Source organism: Elephantulus edwardii, unplaced genomic scaffold (assembly GCF_000299155.1).
Source record: "Elephantulus edwardii isolate Elephantulus edwardi_28Jun2011 unplaced genomic scaffold, EleEdw1.0 scaffold00320, whole genome shotgun sequence".
Classification (NCBI taxonomy): domain Eukaryota; kingdom Metazoa; phylum Chordata; class Mammalia; order Macroscelidea; family Macroscelididae; genus Elephantulus; species Elephantulus edwardii.
Window position 1 is genome coordinate 454,019 of NW_006400070.1, and position 25,030 is coordinate 479,048.

At 38.4% G+C, this 25,030-nt stretch overlaps 1 protein-coding gene across 1 annotated transcript in view; it reads right to left on the reverse strand.

The window, feature by feature from the left end:
- The window catches only part of IFT80 (intraflagellar transport 80 homolog (Chlamydomonas)), a 202,906-nt gene that overhangs the window by 169,658 nt on the left and 8,218 nt on the right, over positions 1 to 25,030 (reverse strand). The window contains exons 3-4 of the mRNA XM_006901333.1: positions 14,508 to 14,618; positions 12,281 to 12,349 (exon numbers count right to left, since the gene is read on the reverse strand). Coding sequence (XP_006901395.1) covers positions 12,281 to 12,349; positions 14,508 to 14,618 — 180 coding nt within the window. The remainder of the gene's footprint in view (positions 1 to 12,280; positions 12,350 to 14,507; positions 14,619 to 25,030) is intronic.

Below are 25,030 nucleotides of genomic sequence, written 5' to 3' on the forward strand. Positions count from 1 at the left end.
AAACAAAACCCCAAACTGAGTAATTACTTACTAAAAATAGTTATTCAATTATCAAATAGTTTCATTTTACATTGGGAATTTTTATTTATGTTCAATTTCAGCTAAGAAACACAAATATCTTATTTTTCTGACTGCACGTCAGGATCATGTGACTATTTTGACATTCTTTTAAGAAACCACATGCACCTGGGGTTGAGTTAAATGTCAGACCTTTATCTCTCTGTGAAACAAATTATCTAAATTCTTTCAACCTGATGAAAGCATTTTAAACCACAGCAAAGACAAAAAAGTGTATTTCGATTGTTTTAAGGAAGTACATGGTCAAATATTGGGGGGTTTTTTGACATGTTTTCCACATTGAAACTATAAAGGTATCTCCTTATTTTTTGTTATGTTATGAAACAAACTGTTATGATGAAACATCAGTCTTGAAAGAATAGAAACATGGCGGGCAGTACAGTGTCTAATACTCAAGTAGCTCCACATCTCCGTCACTGCGACAAGAAATCACTTCATCGTGCAATACACAATCATTTATTTGTGTTATACATAATTAGTTAATTGTAGAGGGGAGCAGCAGTGAACAACAAATCATGAGGAGTTCAAAACCAAGAATTATTTCCCTTCATACTATTTCCAGGAGGCATACACTTAACAATAGGCAATCAAGTAAAATTTATTCCAAAAATGCACCTTTTTGGTCACTTGGTCAGGACAGAGAATGAATTTAAATGATGACATTTGTTTCTTTAATTTCTATCAGCCACTTCTTGGGGATCTCAAATTCACTTAGCTTCACCATTCATCTTTTAGCTTAAAACAAATTGCCAAGTTAATATTCCAGCTTTAACCTCTGAACTCTAATATAGTTTCTCTTGACCCAAAGATATCTCACTGTTAGACTTTCAGACTCTTCAGGTTCAAAATTATCAGTCATAACCTATTCCTCCTTTTAGCCCTCAACAAGATGGACTGAAACAATGACAGCCTTAGAACAGAGATTGTGGAGATGGCACAGCACAGGACAATGTTTCAATATACTGTACCCACGGTCGATATGAACAACCCTTTACAGGGTGTCCATCCCTATCAGCTATGGGGAAATGTTCATTTTTACTAAATACAATTCTTACCACCGCTTTTAAAGGCATAAAAAAATCATAAAGCTATAATTAGCACTTACATAGAACATTTCATTAACCTCTTTGACAGCTTACTTCATTTAACCATAATTGCTCCTAATTTATCATAAATATCACTTTTTTCCCTTTTTTTAAAATTTAGTTTGTTTATTTTTCATTTCAATGAACATCTACAGAGATTTTGGAATTCCATTCATTCATTGTTGCACCCCTCCCCCCTGCACAAACCCCTCCCCCCCACCCCCCCGTTTGCTCCTCTCCTTGAAAAGCAAAAGAAAAACTCCCTCATTGGTACACAATCCCCCCCGCACCTACCCCCAAATATAATCCACTCTGCAACCCTCATTGCATACTCCTACGATATAATGCCCTAAAATATAATACTTTTAGACTATTCTCTCCCAAATATCACTTTTATAGGGAGCTTTTGTGGCCTAGTGGTAAGAAGCTGCATTCCAATTCCAAAGGCACACGGTTCAAATCCACCAAATGAAAAAGGATGGGCAATCTCCTACCATGCAATTTACTGCCTCTGAAAACCCACTGGAGGGATTGCTATGAGTTGGGTCCAATTTGACAGTACACAGCAACATTACTTTTATGATAATCTTACTAAAACACAGCCCTGAAGTCTTTTTTTTTAAATTCTGTACTAGTTTACATAATTTGAATATGTTGTTTTCAAGAACAGATTCTTTCAATTTCCCTCACCCCTGCCCCCATCAAATTGTACAACCCCATGATTAATCCCCTCCCGCTCCCTGCACATCCTCATCCCTATGCTTCCAACCTCTCCCACCCCTTTTGGATCCTTATACTCATTCTACAATAACGGTTTCATACAATATTTATCCTTGTGGAACTGAGTTAGTTCACTCAGCATAATGCTCTCCAGCCCCCCTCACCCCGAATTAGGTAATAATTTACAAATCATTGCTCCTGTGTGCTGTATAGTATTCCATTGTCTGAATGTACCATAATTTCTCAATCCATTCGTTTGTGGTTGAACATTTGGGCTATTTCCATGTTCTTGCAATGGTGAATAACGCTGCGATGAAGACTGGTGTACAACTCTGTTTGTGCCCCAGTTCTCTTTTTCTCAGGGTATATGGAATTTCTATGTTCAGCTTTTTGAGGAAGCACCAAACTGCCTTCCAGAATGGTTGTACCGTTTTACAATCCTGCCAAAAATGTATAAGAGTTCTTTTCACGCCACATCCTCGCCAATATTTATTACTTGCTGACCTGTTAAACTTTGCCACTGTTACTGGAATGAGATGGTACTTCATTGTGCTTTTGATTTGCTTCTCTTAATTAGCTGCCCTCAGGGAGCACTGTTTAAATGGACCAGCTGTTAATCAAATCCAATAGTTGCCCCACGTCAAATACAGAGCAGTGAGTTTTTAGAAACACTGCAGCCTCAGATACCTTTGGGGACAGTTCTACACTGTCCTATAGGGTCGCAGTGAGGAAGAATTGTTGGCAATAGGTACAAGTATACCCTTAATACAGTAAGCTCCAAACCACTTCAAACCACTTCATTCAGGACCATCCCACTGCTGGTTCCTGATGCAGTAGTATCCCTCTACGGCCAAAGGTATGTGTTCCTCATCTGCCTTCCAAGCCTCATTCTCATCTTCCTCTCTCCCTCTGATCCTGATAACTTTCCCACAGTTAAATTTCAAAGCCAACAAGACATTTTCCTAAATCTGTTCATCCTTCAAAACCCTGTCAAGTGATGTTGCGGTAATTTCCAGAGAGTATTTCCAATACCCCCCCTTCTCCCCCAAAACATTAACCTTTACTATCCTGTCCTCCCGAAGTATCTATAGCAAGGAGTATGTTATGCTCTGAATTACAGTTATTTATATTGCCAGTGTACACCTCTTTCATTAAATTTACCACAAGCAGGTTCCATGTTTTTCACTCAGTTCCTCACACCATTCCTCACAGTTTACATTAAGTCCACATCTTAGATCATCAATATGAATGATGCTTCATATTTCCTTTTACTATAATATTATGGACTCACACAGAAGTAATTCTCTGAATCTGTTTTCTAACTAATCTAAAATAAATTTTCTATGTAGAATTTATCACTGAAAATTAATGCCGTATACTTGGACCATGAATGTTTATTAAAATGAAAATTCACAGAATTTTATACTTAAGGTGAAATTTACTGTGTGTAAAATATGTCAATAAACCTGATTTTAAAAACATCTTTTCCAGTCATTCTGAATGAACTTTAGAGAAGTAAAATATGTATAACACTCAAACACTCAACTCCCTGCTTTGAGCTAGAAGCAGCTGAGCCTCTAGGAGGTTTTCACGCTCACCTTCCACCCTCAGGCTGCTGCTGGATTTGAACCTCCAGAGAGGTGGTGCTCACCTACAGACTATTCCACAGAGAATTTTAATTTAAATCCTCTTAAACTGCTCAGACTTTCAAAGCTTCTCTCCTCAACATCATTAGCTGTTTGACCTGGTCTAATTCATAGTGACTACAGGACAGGGCAGACCTTCCCCATGGGCATCCCCAGGTTATAAGCATTTATAGGAGTAGGCTGCCTGACTCAACTTTCTCCCTCAGAGGGGCAGGAGGATGAGCCACTAATCCTTTGTTAACTGTCTGACATTTAGCCCACTGGGCAACCAGGACTCCTTTCACTAATCATTAAATCAATGGCATCAGGTTTTTACTCACAATGACCCAAGAGCACAGCAAATCTATGGAGAGAGTGCAACTGCCCAAGCAAACTAGCTTATGGACAGAAACAGCCAGCCTTTCAATTAGCAGTCAGATGCTGTAAACACCGTGCCATGAAAGAATCCTCCTTATCATTAAACAAATTAACAAAAACTCCATTGCCATTGAGTTGATTCCAACTCATGGCAACCTTCTGTTGATTTCTGAGACTTAAATCCTTATGGGAGAAAAATGTGTATTGTTCTTGCAGACAGCAACTGGTAGACTGGAATTACCAAGCCTTCTCATTAGGAGCCTGACATGTTACGCATCATGCCACTAGGGTTCCTCATTAGCCCTGTAAAGAAAAACTTAAAAAAAAAATCTTATCCATTCTACTGAAGGGAAGTGATATTTCAGGGACTTATTTTTCAAAAGCCATTAGGGAGATTAAAACCACATAATATCACTCCACTCTCACTAATGGCTAAGATTTTTCAAAATACCCCAAAATGGAAAACACACATTGATGAGGGCTTGGACAACTGAAACAGTCATTGCTGTTGGGAATGTAAAATTGTATAGTTCCTTTGGGAAAAAATGTGCTGACTCTTAAAAAAGTTAAACATAAAGTATCTATATAAGCCAGAAGTGCACTTCCAAGTGGGTCCAAGAACACTGCGGACAAACAAGTCCATCAGTGTTCACTGCCGTAGTATTCACAATAACCACAAGATGGAGACATAAAAATGTTCATCAACTGGTAAACAGGTACACACATAGAATGAATCTCACTGTTGTGCCCTTTTGAGTCCACTATGGCTCACAGCCACCCTAGGAACAGCAGATCTGAATCTTGCTGTATTTATAGCCACCTTCACAATCTCTGATATGCTCAAGCCCACTGTTAGTCACTGTGTCAAAGCATTTTGTTGAGGGTCTTCCTCTCTTTCTGACCCTCTATCTTTCCCAGCATGATGTCTTTCCAAACACTGGCTCCTCCAAATACAGTCAACCCTCCAGCAGGTTTTTGGAGACAATCTCTCAGGAGGAGAGAGCCCATGTTTCTTCTGCAAAGTAGCTACTGGGTTTACAAAATGTAGTTTTCTAATTGCAGTACAGCTTCTTAATACTAAGCCATTAGAGTGTCTAAGCTCAGCTAGTTGATCAAAATGTGGATTTTACGTCCAATTGGGGAACACTTCCTCTTCCAGTTATTGTAAAACTGAGAGTATATAAATCTCACCTGAGGAAAACATTAATTGGATGTACTAAGCAGGAACCATTAGAATTGCTTAAGACCACTCAAGTGGTTAATCTGAAGCAAGATAGGGCACCAAGTGGGCAGTGCTTTGACTAAAGACTTCCTAAAGGGCAGGAGTCTCAAGCCTGGCAAGATCCCAGGTATCCTAGTGGTGAGAAGCTGCTTTGCAATCTCAGAGGCAAGTGGTTCAAATCCACCATCTGCTCCAAGACAGCAGGATGGGCAAACTCCTCCCTGCAATTAACTGATTCTAAAAATCCGCTGGAGAGTAAGCTCCAACTCGATGGCACACAACAACAGTAGCATGGGCAAATCTTGAATGATCCAGGAAGTATAAAAAGAAGATGAAGGGAATATACAGAATCACTGTACCAAAAAGGAACTAGCTGACACTGAAATATTTCAGGAAGAACCACATTATCAAGAGTCAACAGTAATGAAGGAAAGACTTCTATCTGCACTGAAGGCAATGGCAAAAAATAAGGCCCCAGGAATAGATGGGATACCAAATGGCACATTTGAAGTAACAAATGCAGCCCTGGACATGCTCACGAGGAAATAGGGAGGACAGCTATCTGGCTGATAAACTGGAAGAGATTCACATTTGTTTCCACTCCCAAGAAAGGTGATGCAACAGATTATGGATGTTATCTAATATATCATTAATATACAAGTGAAGAATATCTCAAGATCATCGAAAAACGGATAGAACAGTACATTGACAGAGAACTGCGAGAAGTTCAAGGTGGATTTAGAAGAGGCCGTGGCACTAGTGTTCTCAGTGTTGCTCTCAAATAGATCCTGTCTGAAAGCAGAGGACACCAGAAGAATATTTATTTGTGGTTTATTGACTACAAAAGGCATGTGACTGTGTGGATCATAATAAATGATGGGTGAGGAGTGGTGGGCAGGGAGGAAAATGTGCAGCAATGAATGAATGGAAATCCATGTTTTCTATAGACTTTCATTAAAATTAAAAAAAAATTAAATAAATAAATAATGGGTAACATTGAGAATAACGGGAATCCTAGAACACTTAATTATGTTCATGTGAAACCTATATTTAGGTTACTGTGAAATCAGAGCAAAGGAGTATTCCATAATTTAAAGGTGTGCGACAGGACTGAATACTGTCTTCATACCTATCCACTCTATGAAGAAAAAGGTGGCATCACGATTGGAGGAATATCCACTGATAATGTCCATTATGCAGATGACACAACCTTGCTTGATGAAAGTAAGGAGAACTTGAAGTTCTTGCAACAGAGAATCAAAGACTGAAGCCTTTAATATGGATTATATCTCAACATCAAGAAAACAAAAATTCTTACCACTGGACCAATAAGCAACACATCATGACAGCTGGAGAAAAGACTGAACCAAGGAAGACTTCCTCTTACACGGGTCCACAAATTGCACTTGGTATCAGCAGTCAAGAGTTCAGGAGATGTACTGCACTGGGAAAGTCTGCAGTGAGGGACCTTACCAAATTATTGAACAGCAATGATGTTAGTTTGAGGACTAGGGTGTGCCTGATTCAGGTCATGGTCTTTTTTAGGTCACTTGCTATGCTGCTGAGAGCTCGACAAAGAATAAGGATTACAGAACTGATGGCTTTGAACTGTGGTGTGCTCCTTGAAGGCAAGGATGACATAACTTCATCTCACACACTGTGAGCATGTTGTTGTTGTTGTGAGGTCCTGTTGAGTACAGCATAACTCATAGCAACCCTATGAACAAAAGATCTGAACCCTGTTCTACTCTGTGCCATCCTCACACTTCCTGACATACAAGAGCCCATTGCAAGAGTCACTGGTCAATCAATATACCTGGTTGAGGGTCTTCCTCTCCTTTGCTGACCCTCCACCCTTCTCATGTCCTTCTCCAAGGAATAGCACCTCCTAGCAACATGTCCAAAGTATGTGAGGCCACGCCTCACCATTCTTGCCTCCAAAGAGCACTCTGGATACACCATCTCCAGAAAATATCTGTTCACTCTTTTGGCTGTCCATGGGATGTTCAGTACTCTTCTCTAATCCCACAGCTCAAAGGTATAAATTCTTTCTCTGTCATCTTTATTCACTGTCCAGTCTCATATGCACAGCTAGAAATCAGGAAGTCTGTGGCCTGAATCGAACGCACCTTAGTCCTCAAATTGACATCACTACTCCTCAATAATTTGGAAAGGTTCCTAACTGCAGATTTTCCCAGTGCAATGTGTCTCCTTATTTCCTGACTGCTGAACCAAGGATGTTAAATGTGGATCCAAACGAGAAGAAGCTGTTGACAGTTTCAATATATCATGACACTGCCAGTGGTAAGAATCTTCGTTTTCTTGACATTGAGACGCAATCCATACTGAAGACTGCATTCCTTGATCTTCTGCAACAAGTACTTCAAGCTATCTTCACTTTCAGCAAGCATAGATTAATGAGTCTCCCTCAAATCCTGACGCCACACTCCTCCTCATAGAGTCTAGCTTCTTGTATAATTTGCTCAGCATACAGATTGAATAGCTATGGCAGAAAATACAACTCTGACACACTCCCTTCCCAATTCCAAACCATGCCGTGATCGATCCCCTGCTCCATTCACACAACAGTCATGTTGTTAGGTGGGGCTATTCCTTAAAGAGGGATATCATGCTTGGCAAGGTGGGGGAAAGGCAAAGGAGAGAAAGACCCTCAATGAGATGGACTGACACAGTGACTGCAGTAACAGGCTCACTTATGTCAGAAATGATGAGGACGGTGCAGGATGGGACAGACTTCAGATCTATTGTTTACAGCACAGTAAGTATAAGAGGTACTCATCTTGATAGCATCTAACAACAAAATAGTGCTAGGAAGCTGTACTGCAATCCCAAAGGCATACAGCTCAAATCTACCAGCTGCTCTGTGGAAGGAAATCTGCTGGAGGGGCAGCTATGAGTCAGTTCCAACTCTAGGGCACACAACTATAGATGATCAAAAGGTCAGCCATTGCTCTAAAGCAAAAATGCTAAGGTCCTAGAAGCAAAAAACCAAGACACAAAGAGAAGGCTGATTTACTGTGGAAATGTAACTGACATTTCACTAAATAATTTGTGTTGTTGTTGTTGCTGTGTACCACAGAGCTGGAACTGACCCACAGCTGACCCTCTGGCAGGCTTTCAGAGACAGTTAAGTGCTGAGAAGGCGACTGCCCATCCTTCTCCTGTGGAGCAGATGGTGGCCTCAAACCCCATACCTTTGGGATTGCAGTGTAGCTTCTTACCATCAGGCCACCAGGGTTTGTGTAGATATTGTCAAATTAGTACTTAATCTGCAAGGTAAATTTTCACCAAAAATCCAATAAAGTACTATTTTTCAAAACCAGTAACATATTACTTGATTCTATGTGCATGCAATATACAGAAAACCCAATACTGAAATGGAAAACAAATTAAGGGTTGCTTAATTGTGACTTGGGTGGAGAGTAGGGATTGATTATAAAGAGACACTTGGGAAATTTCTGGGTGATGAAAATGTTCTAAACTAGATTACGTTGAAAGTTTGACAACATTTACCAAAAACACTGAACTATGTATTTATGTTGCTATATTTTTACCTTATAATAGTTATTGTGTTGTAACCTTATAATGTGTGAATTTATGGTTTGTAAATTATACTTTTAATAAGCTTTTTTAAAAATACAAAATGAAATTATATTGAGATACTATTTTTTTCACTTATCAGATAAGGAAAGATTCTAATTTCTCTTTCTAAGAGAAGAGAAACAAGTTTGATGTATATTACTAGTAGGAATAACACTCATACTGCAGTCAAACTAGATCAATCAACTCTTAGCCAAACCTCAAGTGGGTTTTTGGAGGCTGTAAATCATATGGGAGATTGTCCATCTATCTCGCATGGAGCCAATGATGGATTTGAACTGCCAGAGTGGTGCCACGTTTGGGTTAGCCGCAAAACTCCCAACAGACTACACCACCAGAACTCCCGAGTAGATGTATAGATTGTCCTTATAGGACACTTTAGGGTGATATGGCAATGTATTTAACAAAATCATACACATGGCCTATGATTCAGTAATTCTACTTGTACCAAATAAAATTATTCCATGCAGTCCTGTTTGTAATAGCAAGATTGGAAATGATCTAAATGTCCATAAATAGCATAACTTAAAGTACTATGGTGTAGATAGTATAATGCTCCAAGAAGGCAGAAATCTTTCTACATTAATAAATACACTCCCAGCTGGCTTACTAGAGAATTGCAAATAGGATGAATTGACATAATAATATTTCATCAGAAAGATAAAAATGAGGATGATTTTTAAGTATTAGTCTTTAGATAAAGATATCGTGTTGAGAAAATCAGTGAAAAAGAGCTCAATGATATGGACTGACAATGACAGTAGCAATGAACTTGAAAATGGCAGAGATTGGTATGATGGTGCAATACAGAAAAGGTTCCGTTCTATTATTCATAGGTTCACTAAGAATAGCTAGCTTGATAGCACCTAACAACAAAAAATATGACGCTAACTCTAAGAGAGTTCATAATGCAAGTGAAAATTTACATGTAAGGTTTACTATGATCAGAAGCGACTCCATTGCATTGAGTTTGAGCAGAAGCAGAGGAGCCCCGGAAGCACCATGGAAAGCACACTGGTGTCTTTCGTAAGTAGGATATGCCTTGAGAATTTATCTGAAAATCTCTGCCTTCTGTAAGCCATAAACTTGGTGGAAGGATAAGAAAGAGAATATAAATGTCAGGGCACAAAGAGCTGAAACACAGATCCAAATCCTATGACTGAACGTTCCTGCAGTGTTTTCATGGGGACAGAAAGCTCTGGAGGAATTCCATCAATTGTTCATGGGTAAGAAACAACAATTTGAATGCCAAATAATTAGGCAAACATGAAAATCTATAAAGTCAAAAGTCATCTTTCACTACAAAATTAAAGTAAAAGTAATTTTAAAGACACATTTTATTGTTGTTGAAGTTGTGTACTTGTAGAGTTGGAACCAACCCTTACCTGACCCTCCAGTGGATTTTCAGAGGCAGTATATCACATGAGAATTGACTGCCTATCTTTCTCCTACAGAGTAGATGGTGGATTTTAACCACATATCACTGCACTGCTAGTGTGATTCTTTACCACTAAGCAACCAGAGCTTCCTATTTTATTTTTATTAATAAAGTAAATGTATTAATAAATATATTTATCTAAATTAATTTCTTAATTTACATAGTATTAATACTGAGTAATGATGTCAGTTTGAGGACTAAGGTGTGTCTGATTCAGGCCAGTTATACTGGTCATTTGCTATGCTCTGAGAGTTAGACAATGAACAGAGATGACAGAAGAATAATTGATGTCTTTGAGCTGTGGTGTTGGAGAAAAGCAATGACTATCCTATGGATGGCCAAAAGAACAAATCAATATGTCTTGAATAAAATGCAGTCAGAGTGCTCTTTGGAGACAAGGATGATGAGGCTTTGCCTCACATACTTCGGGCATCTTGCGAAGGGGGCTATTCCTTGAAGAGGGACATGATTGGAAGGGTGGAAGGGCAGCAAAGGAGAGGAAGATGCAGCAATAGGCTCTGGTGTGTCAGGAAGTGTGAAGATGGCACGAGACAGGACAGGGTTCAGATCTGCTGTTCATAGAGTTGCTCTGAGTCATACTCGACTCAACAGCACTTAACAAAAATAAGGTAAAAATAAACTTAGAATTCATTTTTCCTAAGTGAAATTTATCCACAAATAATTTTATCAACTCTAAATTTGCTACTTATGGTTAATTTTTGCTCTGAAATTACCCATAGGAATGATAGGACCTTGGGAAATAATCATGATCTAATATTGCTGGATGTGATGGACTGACGAAGTAACTGGAGTAATAAGGGTAAGTGTGTCAGACAGAGACAGTGAGAATGGCTCAGGATAGGACAGGATTCACTGCTACTGAACAGAGGGCCACTCTAAGACCCAGGCAACCCAACAGCACATAACACCACCACAATATTGCTGGTTATCTTGGCTAACATTTGGTGAATATGCTAAGAGAAATGTAAGTTATCTTAACATTATCTTAAAAGAAAAAATATAAAGGAACGAAGATTTTAGACAGCCCAGTTATCAGAAAAGTTTCATGACAGAACTTTAATGAAATTTATAATTCTAAAGAATAGTCTCTAAGTTTTTTGGTAATCTGTTCACAAAAACCAACCAGTATATACTAAGATCCATATTAAAACTGCTTCCCAGAAAAAAAAATAAAGCACAGTTAGTCCAAATCTTAATTGTTGTTGTATACTGTCAAGTCAGAATCAAGCCGCTGCTGACCCTGCAGCAGTTTTCAGAGGCAGTAAATTGCACCCAGTGGATTTTAACTGAGTGCTTTCCAGCCAGCAGACTACTTCTTTCCACTAACATGGAAAACTAAGATGCTCTTAAATAGTTTTTTATTTAGCAATATTTGAATCATCAGTATATCTGTTGCCTTCTATTAGTACAGGAACCAAACACAAAACATAATTTAAAAGAAATGATGCTGTTATGACATTTTCTCACATTTTTATTTACATGAATAAAACACAACCCTATTTGAGTTTGAAAACTTCAGACTTATTTTGCCTATAATTGCCTTCTACTGAATAAGGAATTTTTTTTTAAAGGCTGTATTTCTAATAATTCTTGGAATACTATAGCTTATCCAATGCCAACATGGAAAATAAGAAGGAAAAGTGTAAAAAGAAATAATAGGTTTCCTGTTTTGAAACCTATTAAATTCAGCCTCCAGAACTATATTAGACTGTTTTTAAAGAAAGCTATTAATACATTTTTATATTGTATTAATGTATTGGAGAAAGTACAGCCAGTGTAAGGGAGTTTACTGGAGGCAAGGATGGTGAAACTCTGTCTCACATATTTTGGGGATGTTGTTAGGAGGGCCCAGTCCTTGAAAAGGAAATCATGCTGGGAAAGGTGAGGGGTCAGCAAAACAGAGGAAGACCCTCAACACAATGGACAGCACAGTGACTGACAATGGGCTCAAGTACATTAGAAATGATGAGGTTGGCACAGGAAAGAGCATATCCATTGTTCACAGAGTCACTATGAGTCAGAGGCAACTAAACAGCACCGACATGATAATGTTAGTAACAACAGTAAAAAGAAAATTTATTGTAAGACATACCTTGTTGAGCTAAGGTTGATCTCAGCATCCCAGTCTTTGACCAGATTTTTATTTGTCCATCTTCTCCAACTATAAAGAGAAATAAAGTATGTATCTTAAATTTCAACATTAAATTTGGATATAAATATCAATAATATCTATATTATTCCATACTTAAGATTCAACCATAATTTTCATCAGACTAGCCTAACTTCCACAATTAAAACTGGTTTTTCTAAAAGAGGCCAGAAGGAGCGTTTTGGTAAAGCCTTCAGTCAGTAAAGACAGGATTGGCAGCCTGGAACCAAACTGTTTTTTATACTGTAGAAAGCTTCTTTTCTACAACTTGCCTCAGTCCTCCTCTCTCCAGGGAGACCACATGGTTCCATCAGATCATTATCCTTTGTAACTTTGTTACTATTTCTGTATCAGGATATCATTTCAAAAAGGTCTCTGGATTTTATGTATTAACATGAATTATTAATCTGTAGATTACAGGATAAAATCAAGCATGTATCTATCTGACTATTAAAAAAATTCTTCAATACCGTTTTTCTTCAATATTGTCAAATAACTGACTAAGGTGCGCCTGATACAGGTCATGGTATTTGCAATCGCTTGTTATGCATCAGAGAGTTGGACAATGACTAGGGAGGACAGAAGGAGAGTGGATGCTTTTGAGCTGTGGTGCTGGAGAAGGGTACTGAATGTACCATGGACTGCCAGGAAAACAAACAGATCCATCTTGGAGAGGATTAAACCAAGCTGCTCCTTGGAGGCAAGGATTCTGGGGCTTCGTCTGACATACTTTGGACATGTTGCCAGGAGGGACGGGTCCTTGGAGAGGGACATCATGCTTGGGAGGGTGGAGGGACAGCGCAGGAGGGGAAGACCCTCTATGAGATGGATTGATTCGGTGACTGGGGTAATTGGGATGGGTGTGTCGGAGGCAGTGCGGTTGGCGCAGGATAGGGCAGGGTTTAGAGCTGTTGTGCATAGGGTCGCTATGAGTCGGAAACGACTCGATGGCACATAACAACAACAACAACTGTCAAAAAGAACAATTATATTTGTCAAATAATGCTTCTATTTTGACCACAATTTCTATCTTGGAATTCAAGCAAAAGTATTTTCAGTATAATAAGAGTTGCAAATAATTCCCAGCGAGTTAGGGGACTGAATGAAATAGCAGACTATTTAAAAAAAAAAACAACAAATCAACACAGATAGGCTTTTTAAAAAAGAGGAAAAAACAAAAAAGTTGTCTCTGGATATAACTGTTCTCTTAAGGGACAAATTTTTATTTCTGCTTCATTTTTTCTTTAAATGGGCAATAAGTAAATAGTCATATACTTAAAAACAAAGGAGTAGTTGGAGATGCAGGTGTTCAAGCAACAACTAACTAAGAAAAGGTCTAAGAGAACAGTCAAAGGGTGAGCAGTGATGATTTTAAATCATGTCCAGAAGTTCCCTGTTAGTCCTCTTTCAAAAAATGGAGCTTAAATGCAGGGCCAGGTACCTAGTGACCTACCAGTGAAGAAAATACAGTAGAAATGATGATATATGACATCTGAGAGTAAGTAATAAATATTATGGTGGCTCCCATCTTTTTCTCCCTTACATCATTCTGTCTGAAGAGCCAGCTGCCATGTTGTAAGAAAATTCATACAGAGACTTGTATGGCAAGTAACTGAGATCTCCTAACACCATTTAATAAAAAAATCTCATGTCTCTTAGCAATAGCCATGTGAATGAGCCCCCCTGGAAGGTGACCCTAGTCCCAAACATTAGTCCTTCACGGCTGCCAGCCCAGCCAATATCTTGACTCTTAACATCATGATCGACACTAACTTATCTAAACAGCTATTTGACTCACAAAATTGTGAACTAATGCATGTTTATTATTTTAGGTTGCTAAATGTAATTTATTATGCTACAGAACAATATAATCAATAAAGATTTAAATCTTTAGCAATAGGGAAGGGTTCAGAAAATATAAGAAAGTAAGTTTCTACTAAAGAGGAATGTTTTCTCCCTACTTAACTAGCAAAGTCTTCTTTGAATATTCATTAATTGCAGAGAAAACTAATGATATTCCTAACAACAACATTTATACTAGTTAGGCCAGAGTAAATACCATGTATTTGCTACTTGAGAGTGAATGACAGACACTGCTAAATGAAAATATTCTTAGGAAAATTTTCTCAAAGACAAATACATTTATACTAGCATTTCTGCAAACACTCACCTGTGACCAGTGCTGTTCCTTCATAATTCCACCTCGCTGAAAGCACTGCTCCACAGTGGGCTTCCACACTTTTTTCCACTCTTCCTAACTTGGAAATCAGATGAAATTTACCTAAAAAAAGTTACACTGAGACATTTATTTTATTAAATTAACATGTAATGATCAGTATCAAACATGCATCGATCACCTACAACAAGTTAGCATAGTACTGGCACTGGAGACATGTATAAATATCCTTACTCTCAAATCTATCAGAAAATAGGCACAAAAAATTATAACCTTTGAGACTAGTGCTGTAACAGACATTTTACACGGTGTTAATGATAGTTCAAAGGCACTCGGGTGGCACAGTATATTAAGTGTTGTTCATCAGTTAGTACCCACTAACTGCTTCTACGGGAGAAAGGTAGTCTCCACCCACAAGATATATTAGTGCTATCGTGTACCGTTCAAAGCAGAATTGACTTAAAGCTGAGACTCCAGAAGGAGATCTGAACAGCATACCTCTGGGTTGGCAGTGTAACTCCTTGCCCACTAAGCTACTAGAGGCCTCTACAAATAAGTCTTAGACATCTAATGTAGGATCACTGTGAGTTGGAATTGAGAGGATAGCAGTGGTTTGGGTTTGGTTTGGATGATAGTTCAGAGGGACAGTAAAAATCTGCTAGAGTATGGCTAAGCAGAAATGTCAAGACAGACTTCTACTATCAGAGTTTTACAATCTTATTTTTTTGTTAAAATGTTATATAAATCTTAGAAAAGTTATTACAGGAGAGGGGCAAAAAGCTAAATGGATAATCAAGGATTTAATTTTACTTGGATCCACAATTAACGCTCATGGTAAGAACAGCCAAAAAAAAATCAAAGGACATATTGTTTATCCTTATTGTGCACTGTAGAGTTGGAACCAACCCATAGCTGACCCTCCAGTGGGTTTTCAGAGGCAATTAGCTACACGGGAGGAAATCGCCCATCCTTCTCCCACGGAGCAGCTGATGGATTTTAACTCTGTGCCAATGGATTGCAACGCAGTTTCTTGCCACCAGAACTCTGAGAAAGGACATATTGCACTGGACAAATCTACTGTCAGGGACCCCTGGAAAATGCTAAAGAACACTGATGTCAGTTTGAAGACAAGCGGGCTTGACCAAAGCCATTACATTTTCCATTGCTTTATATGCTTGTAAAAGTTGCTTTATTAATCAAGAAGATAGAAGAAAAATCAATGGCTTTGAATTGTGGTATTGCAGAAGAATACTGACTAACTCATGGATAGTCACAACCAACCAATCTATCTCAGAGGAAGGGTAAGCACAGTGTTCTTCAGAGGTAAGGATGGTGAGACTTCATCGCACCCTCTTTGAGTAGTTGTCAGGAGGGGCCAATTCTTGAAAAACAATATGATGTTGGGGAAAATGAACTCTATAGTACCTAACAACAAAGTTTAAAACACTTGTCTTACATGATTTTTTTTCTTATATAATTTTTCATTTTTACAGGTTCCAGGAAGCAAAAAGAAGCCAGTTACTTAGTTTTAAGTCCTCGATAAATTTTGAGCTGTGGTGCTGGAGAAGAGTATTGAATGTACCACGAACTGCTAGGAGAACAAACAGGTTTGTCCTGGAAAGGGTGAAACCAGGCTGCTCCTTGGAGGCAAGGATTCTGAAGCTCTGTCTGACATACCCTGGACACATTGCAAGGAGGGACCAGTCCTTGGAGAGGGACATCATGGTTGGAAGGGTGGAGGGACAGAGCAGGAGAGGAAGACCCTCGATGAGATAGACTGACTCAGTGACTGGGGTAATGGGGATAGATGTATCAGAGACAATAATATTCACACAGGATAGAGCAGGGTTTAGCGCTGTTGTAATAGGGTCGCATAAACAATGTAAGTAAAAAAGTTAAAACTTCATTTTTTAAAAAAAAAACTAAGTTTACAACTTATATTGCATTTTCATTCAAGCTAGAACATAAAAGGACACAAGAAAATTACAGAAGAGATACCATGGAGACAAATCACCTGTGAAAAGAGAGAAGAAATGATACAGCAAGCCTACAAATAACATAGTGTGGTGGTGGCTTTTTTAGCCATTTTTTAGACACATAGTAAGAAAAAAAGTACAAGGAAAGTAAAAAAATCTTTCTCAAATTAAAAAAAGTTCTTTTTCAGTACAAGAATGATGTAATTTTGAACATTAGCTGCCTAATCAAAGTTTGACTTGAAAATTATTGTTTTAAAAAGTCACTCCTAAAAAAAAAGTAACTCCTAAGACTTCGAGATTCTTACCTAACATCAGCAATACACTAAAATAAGTAATTTAAGTCAGATAAAATGACTATTTAAAGCTAAAACAGCTTTAAAACAATTTACAATGAGCCGCCTGCGGTGATTTCACTCATTCCCACCAATAAAATCATTCCCTCTCTTCTAAGCACAGTTTTATTTACAGCTGTTACATTGTTTTACTAGACTGTGATTCTTTCTAGAGATTTTCACTTACAATACTTTCACAAAACAAGCATTTCTTGACATTTTTTAACCAGCTTAGCAACCACATGAATAACTGTACAAAGTCATTACTTTGACATTTTCTAATTCACTAGTGGGTTTTTTTCCTACATCATTTTGTGGACTCTCGATCATAAGCTTTTACACCTCAGTGAGTATACAGTTGAGCTGCTAAATCCCAAAAAGATAGGCAGTTCAAATCTACCAGTGGCACCACATGGGCAAGAAAGGCTATCTCTTCCTGTGTGATTTGCATTCCCTGAAAACTCACTGGAGGGCCAGGTAGGAGCATGGACGGTACAGAACAACTACCATTCTCCTTTATCTAACCATCCCATTAGCATTACCTACTTTCCCTCATACTTGCCATTTTATATTTACCACTGGCTAATTTTTCTATGCAGTAGTATTACTTTCTTTTAAAACTTTCATTAACTTTTTGTGTGTGTACTGTCAAATCGGATCTGACTGGTACAGGAGATTGACCCTCCTTCTCCAGCGGCGCATCTGGTAGACTCAAACCATACACCTTTGGGATTGCAGTGCAGCTTCTTGCCACTAGGCCACCTGAGCTCTCTATAAGATTACTTTTATTGCAATAACTACTATACTCTTTCAGAAACTTAAAATTAAATGGAATATACTTTGTGAATGCATTTTGTTAGGTTTACCCTTCAATCATTCCCTTATGCAATTTTACTTCATGAAATGTTAGCCTATTATTTGGCATACAGCATCCACCTAACAATCGTTGAAATGTACAAAGACCTGGAGTCAGAAAACCAAAAGGGACAAATCCTCTTGGCACTTCTTAAGGTAAGGGAACTGAAGAACAAATTCAACCCTCAAGTTACAATTCTTAAGGGTAGAATATTAAACGATCTAGGAAGCATTAAGAGAAGATCAAAGGAGTACACAGAGTCACTGTATCAGAAGGAATTGTTGGACACAGAAGAAATTCATGAAACATATCAAGCACCTGTGGTGATGAAGGAGAAAATTCAAGCCACTCTGCAGGAATGATGTAAAAAAAACATGGCCTCAGGAACTGATAGCATACCAATTGACATATTTCAACAAAGAGTCGATGCCTTAGACCCACTCACCAAGTTATGCCAAGAAATTTGGAGGACAACCACTTGGCAAACTGACTGGAAGAGATCTGTATTTGTTCCCATTATTAAAAAAAAAAATAAAAAATAAAAAGTCCTCTCGGATCCTCGCTTCCAACATGATGAAGAAAAGGAGAAACAACGGTCGTGCCAAAAAGGGCTGCGGCCACGTGCAGCCTGTTCGCTGCACGAACTGCCCCCGGTGCATGCCCAAAGACAAGGCAATTAAGAAGTTCGTAATCCGAAATATAGTAGAGGCAGCTGCTGTCAGGGACATTTCCGAAGCGAGTGTTTTCGACGCCTATGTGCTTCCAAAGCTCGATGTGAAACTGCACTACTGTGTGAGTTGTGCCATTCACAGCAAGGTCGTGAGGAACCGTTCTCGTGAAGCCCGAAAGGACCGGACACCTCCACCTAGATTTAGACCTGCAGATGCTGCCCCACGACCACCACCAAAGCCTATGTAAGGATTTGATTCCTTAAAAGGCTGAAGAAAAAACTCGTCTGAAAAGAAAATGGAAATTACACTTTAAAAAAAAGTGACCCAACAGAATGTAGAAATTAATGAACAATATCATTACTATCACATGCAAGCCAGATCCTGCTGAAAATTATTAAAAAAAAAAAAGAAAAGACTAAAACAGGACATCAACAGAGAACTAACTGCCAGATGTGCGGGCTGGGTTTAGAAGAAGCTGTGGCAGTAATCATATTAGCCAAAGTTAGATGGATCTTGGCTAAAAGCAGAGAGTACAAGATGCAAAAGTATTTGACTGTATAGATCACAACAAATTGTGGCTTAACTCTGAGAAGAATAGGAATCCCAAAACACTTGACTGTGCTTATGTGAAACCTATACTTGGATCAGGAGGCAGTCGTCAGAACAGGGCAAGGAAACAGTTCATGGTTCAAAATTAGGAAAGGTATAAACTAGGGATGCATCAAATCTCCCTACCTTTTAAAACCATATGCAAAACAGATCATCAGGGAGGGTAGGTTCTATGAGGAGGAATGTGGCATCAGTATTGAAGGAAGACTCATCAACAACCTTCTTTATGCAGATGACACAACCTTCCTTGCTGAAACTGAGAAAGACTTGAGGCATTTGGATTGAAGCTCAACATCAAGAAAACAAAGATTCTCACCACTGGACCAATTGGAAGCATCATGACAGTGAAGAGACTGAGATTGTTAACAGCTTTAATTTGTTTAGCTCCACAATCAATACTCTTGGCACCAGCAGCTAGGAAATCAAAAGACGAATTGCATTGGGAAAATTGTCAAGGACTTCTCTAGAGTACTAAAGAGCAATGCTACCAGTCTGGAGACTAAGGTGCACTTGATCTGGGCTATGGTCTTTGCAATTACTTGCTATGCATCAAAAAGGTGGACAAAGACTAGGGATGAAAGGAGAATTGGTGCCTTTGAGTTGTGGTGATGGAGAAAAGTATTGAATATATCATCAACTGCTAGGAGAACAAACAGGTTTGTCTTAGAGAGGGTGAAACCAGACAGCTCCTTGAAGGCAAGAATTTTGAAGTTCCGTCTCACATACTTTTGAGCATGTTCTCAGGAGGGTCCAACCCTTAGAGAAGGAGATCATACTCAGGAAGGTGGAGGGACAGCACAGAAAAGGAAGACACCTGATGAGATGGACTGATTCAGTGACTGGGGAGGTGTGTCAGAGACAATGACGTTGGCTCAAGATAAAATGGGTTCAAAACTGTTGTTTATTTACAGGGTCGCTATGAGTCACAAGGAACTTAATGACACATAACAACATGTGATAAATGAAACCAGTACCAAAGACATTAACCAAATAATTCTTGGGTCAGAAACGAAGATCTCGGAAGTTACACATTTTCCAAAGAAATGTTATGTAGCTAGATTCTGGTATTTCTAATTCTAAAATACTTAACCCTGATTTTTCTAAAATTTTAGTCCTATATTTTTGAATATTTGTATTTATCCATTTAACTTTTGGATTTTTCTTCACATTTTTCACTTTTTTTTTTTTTTATTTAAGAAAAAGGCCAGAGGTCAGTTCATTTATTTATAATTACTTGCTTGGGAGTTGAGTCAGGAAGAGAATATAACCAGGAAAATTTATTCATTCCCTTATCAGACAAACAAATAGATGGTTCAAATTTTTTTAAAAATCTAAAATCCAAAGAATGACAATAATTTCTTATTATTAAATAAAAGATAAATTACTCAAAGAACAAACACAAAAAAGATTACACACAGTAAAGCACAGATTAAAAATACATAAAATGCTCCCTAAATTGCTAAGATAATCTTTAAGCTGAAATAAAAAAAAATTCTCTGGAGGCTTCTCAAAATGAACAATAGTTTATCTTAACTAGTAAACAATATCTGACTTGTACATTATATTATACTATATATATATATATATATATTTTATACATTTTAAGGCTCTGGTGTTCTAGTGGTAAAAAGCTGCACTGCAATCCTGAAGGCACACAGTGCAAATCCACCAGCTGCTCCACAGGAGGATAGGCAATCTCAACCCATAAGATTAACAGCCTCTGAAAACCTGCTGGAGTGCCAGCTATGGGTCGTTGGTACTAAACACCCAACACAACTTATACAATTAAAGGAGTCTGTGGGTGCATTACTTAAAGTACTTGGCTAACTGAACCATTGGTGGTTTGAACCCTCCAACTGCTTCTCAGGAGAAATACGCTGACATTCTCCTTTCATAAAGATTAGGGTCAACATGCAACAATGAATGAATGGAAATTTGGGCTCTGTATAAACTTTGATTAAAATCTAAAAAAAAAAATAGCCTAAGATTGGCTATGCAACTTAGGGAGTTATGAATTTGTCAATGGAGGAGGAACTCAGTAAAGGAAGCTGTGGATGACTGCAGAACTGAAAGAACATACTATCACTGAATGGTACACGTAAAAATTGTGGAACTGATGTGTCTTCTACCGTGTATCTTCTCAAAAATAAAAAAAATGTATGAAATGCATTTTTAAATTCTATAAACGACTTAAGAAAAGTCTAGGACTGGAGACGAGTAAGACTCAGAAAAGAGCACTTAGGGAAAAAAAGAACAAGAGAGCACTTTTGCAAATAATGGTTAACTTATGATAAAAAGAAACACAAAAATAGTTTTAAAGTAAAATTTTAAAATTTATGTATCAAGTCAGTTCTTCCTGTTGCTGGGTCCCATCAAGTCAATTACAACACAGAGCAACTTAACAGATCAAAATCTTTATCACGTGACAGTCTTAAAATTGCCATCACACTCAAGCCAATCTTTGTCAATCTTGTTGATCCTCTATTTTTCCCAAGTAGGGGCACCTCCTAACATCACACTCAAAATGTTGTTGTTGTTGTTATGTGCTGTCGAGTCGTTGGCGACTCATAGTGACCCTATGTACAACAGCCCTAAACCCTGCTCTATCCTGTGCCAATGGCACTGCCTCTGACACACCCATCCCGATTACCCCAGTCACTGAATCAATCCACCTGATAGAGGGTCTTCCCCTCTTGCACAGACCCTCCACCCTCCCAAGCATGATGTCCCTCTCAAAGGATCTGTCCCTTCTTGCAACATGCCCAAAGTATGTCAGACGAAGCCCCAGAATCCTTGCCTCCAAGGAGCTGCTTGATTTGACCCTCTCCAGGATGAATCTGTTTGTTTTCTTGGTAGTCCATGGTACATTCAATACTCTTCTCCAGCACCACAGTTCAAAGCCATCAATTCTCCTTCTTTCCTCCTTAGTCATTGCCCAACTCTCTGATGTACAATAAGTGATTGCAAAGACCATGGCCTCTATCAGACGCACCTTAGTCTCCAGAGACACACCATTGCTCTTGAGTACTTTAGAGAGGTCCCTAACAGCAGACTTTCCCATCACAATATGTTTTTTGATTTCCTGGCTACTGGTGCCAAGAGTGTTGACCATGGAGCCGAGCAAACTGAAGCTGTGAACAATCTCAATCTCTTCGCCATCCATCCTGATGCTACCAATTGGTCCAGTAGTGAGAATCTTTGTCTTCTTGACATTGAAAGTCAGTCCATACTGAAGGCTGCAGTCCTTGACCCTCTGCAGCAAGTGCATGAGGTCCTCCTCAGTTTCAGCAAGGAGGGTTGTATCATCTGCATAACGAACGCAGACACTCAAAATACGTGAGATAAAGTTTCACCATCCTTGAACACTGTGGCTGCACTTCCTCCAAGCAGGATTTGTTTGGGGTTTTGTTGGTCCATGGTACATGCAACATTCTATGCCAATACCTCAATTCAAAGGTATCGATCCTTCTGAGTCTTCCTTGTTTACTGTCTAAGTAATATCTTTCTTTATTTCTTGGCTGCCGCTTAATTGTGGAACCAAGGAAAATGAAATTGTTGACTACTTTAATATTTTTATCTATTATAAGTGGTCTGGTTTTGAAGATTTTTCCCCCCTCCTTGAAGCTGAAATGTAATTCTTATTGAATTTCTTCAGTAAGCGCTTTAAATTTTCTTCATTTTCTGCAAGCAAGGTTGGATAGCCTGCTGACAATCTAATCCTAAAGCCACATTCTTCTTCACATAGTCCAGCTTCTCAAACTATTTGCTCTGCATACTGACGGAGTAAATTTGGAGAAAAGATAACAGTCATGATGTATACCTTTCCTAATCTTAAACCATACAGCATCCTTTTGTTCTGTTTGAACAACTGTTTCTTGAATTATACACAGGTATTACATAATCACACTTAAGTGTTCTGGAATTTAAATTCTTCTCAATATTATCCATTACTTATAATCCATGTAATCAAATACCTTTGCACAGCCAATAAGTAAACACCTTTCTGGTATTTTCTGCTCTCAGCCAGCACTCATCCAACATGAGTAATGATATCTCTTGTTCCACAGCCACTTCTGAATTTGGTTTGAATTTCTGGTAGTTCACTGTTCATATACTTTTCCAGTTCTTTTTAAATAATCCTCACAAAAATTTTACTTTTGAGTGATATTTATGACATTTTTTGGCAATTTCCGAAGTCTGTTGGATCGCTTATTTCTAGAACGGAAACAAATACAGAACTCTTCCAGTCGGTAGGCCTATTTCCTTGGCATAGAAAAGTAAGTACATGTAGGCAGTAGCCTTTTGTGGAAACATCTTAGTTGGTATTTCATCAATTCTTTGGTCTAACCTTTGTGAATGCCTTCAGTGCAGTTTGGACTTCTTCCTTGAGTACCACCGGGGTTTTGGTCATTTGCTACTTCTTGAAATGATTCAGTGCTGATCTGTTCTTTTAGTCATTGTAACTCTGTATTTCTTCTACCTTCTTTTGATACTTCCTGCATCACTCAACATTTTGTTCACAGAAAACCAGTACAGCAACTTAAGGCTTAAATTTTTCCATCAGTTCTTTCAGCCTGAGAAATATCAGTTGCTTCATATACATATGAAAGTTGGCTAATAAATAAAATTGAAGAATTGCAGCCTTTGAATTGTGTTACTGTCAAAGAATCTTCATATGCCACGAACTGCCGTAAGAACACACTAAGAAGATATGCAATCAGAACTACAGGTGCTGAGGCTTTGTCTTGCGTATTTTGAGCCTGTTACTGGGAGGGGCTAGTTCCTAGAAAAGGACATCACGCTTGGCAAAGTGGAGCATCAGCCAAAAAGAGAAAGACCCTCAATGAGACAGACTAACACAATCCATGCAAAATGGGCTTAATCCCAGCAAAGATTATGAGGATGGTGCAGGATTTGGCACAACTGTGTTGTACACAAGGCACAATGCATCTCAGCTGACTCCACCGCACCTAACAATAGCAATAACAACTGCACGTTTATTAAAACCAGGAAATTGAATATCAATGTACCAATCTAGAGTGAATGTTTAGTCTAATATGTAGTTCACACTTAAATAATTTTAAAGTGAATGATTATTTTGTCATATGTAGTAAATTAAATTGCAACTGTGATAGAAACAAAACCAAATTCCACTCCAAATTCAATCTTGTGAGTCAGCAACAAATGCTTTTACATATAAATCTCATTTAATTTAAGGAAAGTGAGACTTATAAAGGAAAAACACACACCTGCTAACATTGACTGTAAATTAAGTTCAATCTGAAGTTTCCCATAACATTCCCTCCTTTTCTTGTTATAGCAGTCCTTTTTCCTTTCCAATTACATAGTGCCCCATTCTCCCAACTAATTCATTCAGTGACATAACTCTAGCTTGACCAGGACTCCCCTCTGCAATCTCTCTGCCTGAAATACTGAGAAAGCAGTACTCTTTCAGTGGATGTTTCTGATCTGGTTGGAGCTTTGGACTTTTGGCAGCCATCAATCATGGCCAGAAGGTGGGGTAAGCTATCACAGAGGTGGTAAGAAGAAAGGCCTGGGGCTGGGTCATCATAAACTCCATTTGTGTTAAATTAGTCTCTCTGTGGTTTCTGTTAGTTTTCAATGAATCCAACTCTAGTTGTCATAGTGAGTAAATTATAACAATAGATGAAAACAGTTTCAGTTATTTCTAAGGAAACAAAAATATGCTCTTAAAAGGTAGGCAGAGCAAGCAACAAATCCTGTTGAGATTGTGGAGAAACTGGAACTCTTATTCACTGTTGGTGGGAGTGTAAAATGGTGCAGCCATTGTGGAAAGCAGTGTGGCGCTTTCTCAAAAAGTTGCAAATAAAGATCCCATTTGACCCAGCAATTTCACTACTGGGAATATACCCCAAAGAGACCATAACTGACATCCAAGCAGATATATGCACACCCATGTTTACTGCAGATTTGTTCACAATAGCAAGGAGTTGGAAACAACCTAAGTGCCCATCAAAAAATGAATGGATAGAGAAGCTGTGGAATAATCACACAATGGAATACTATGCTGCATTGAAAAACAAGAAACTCT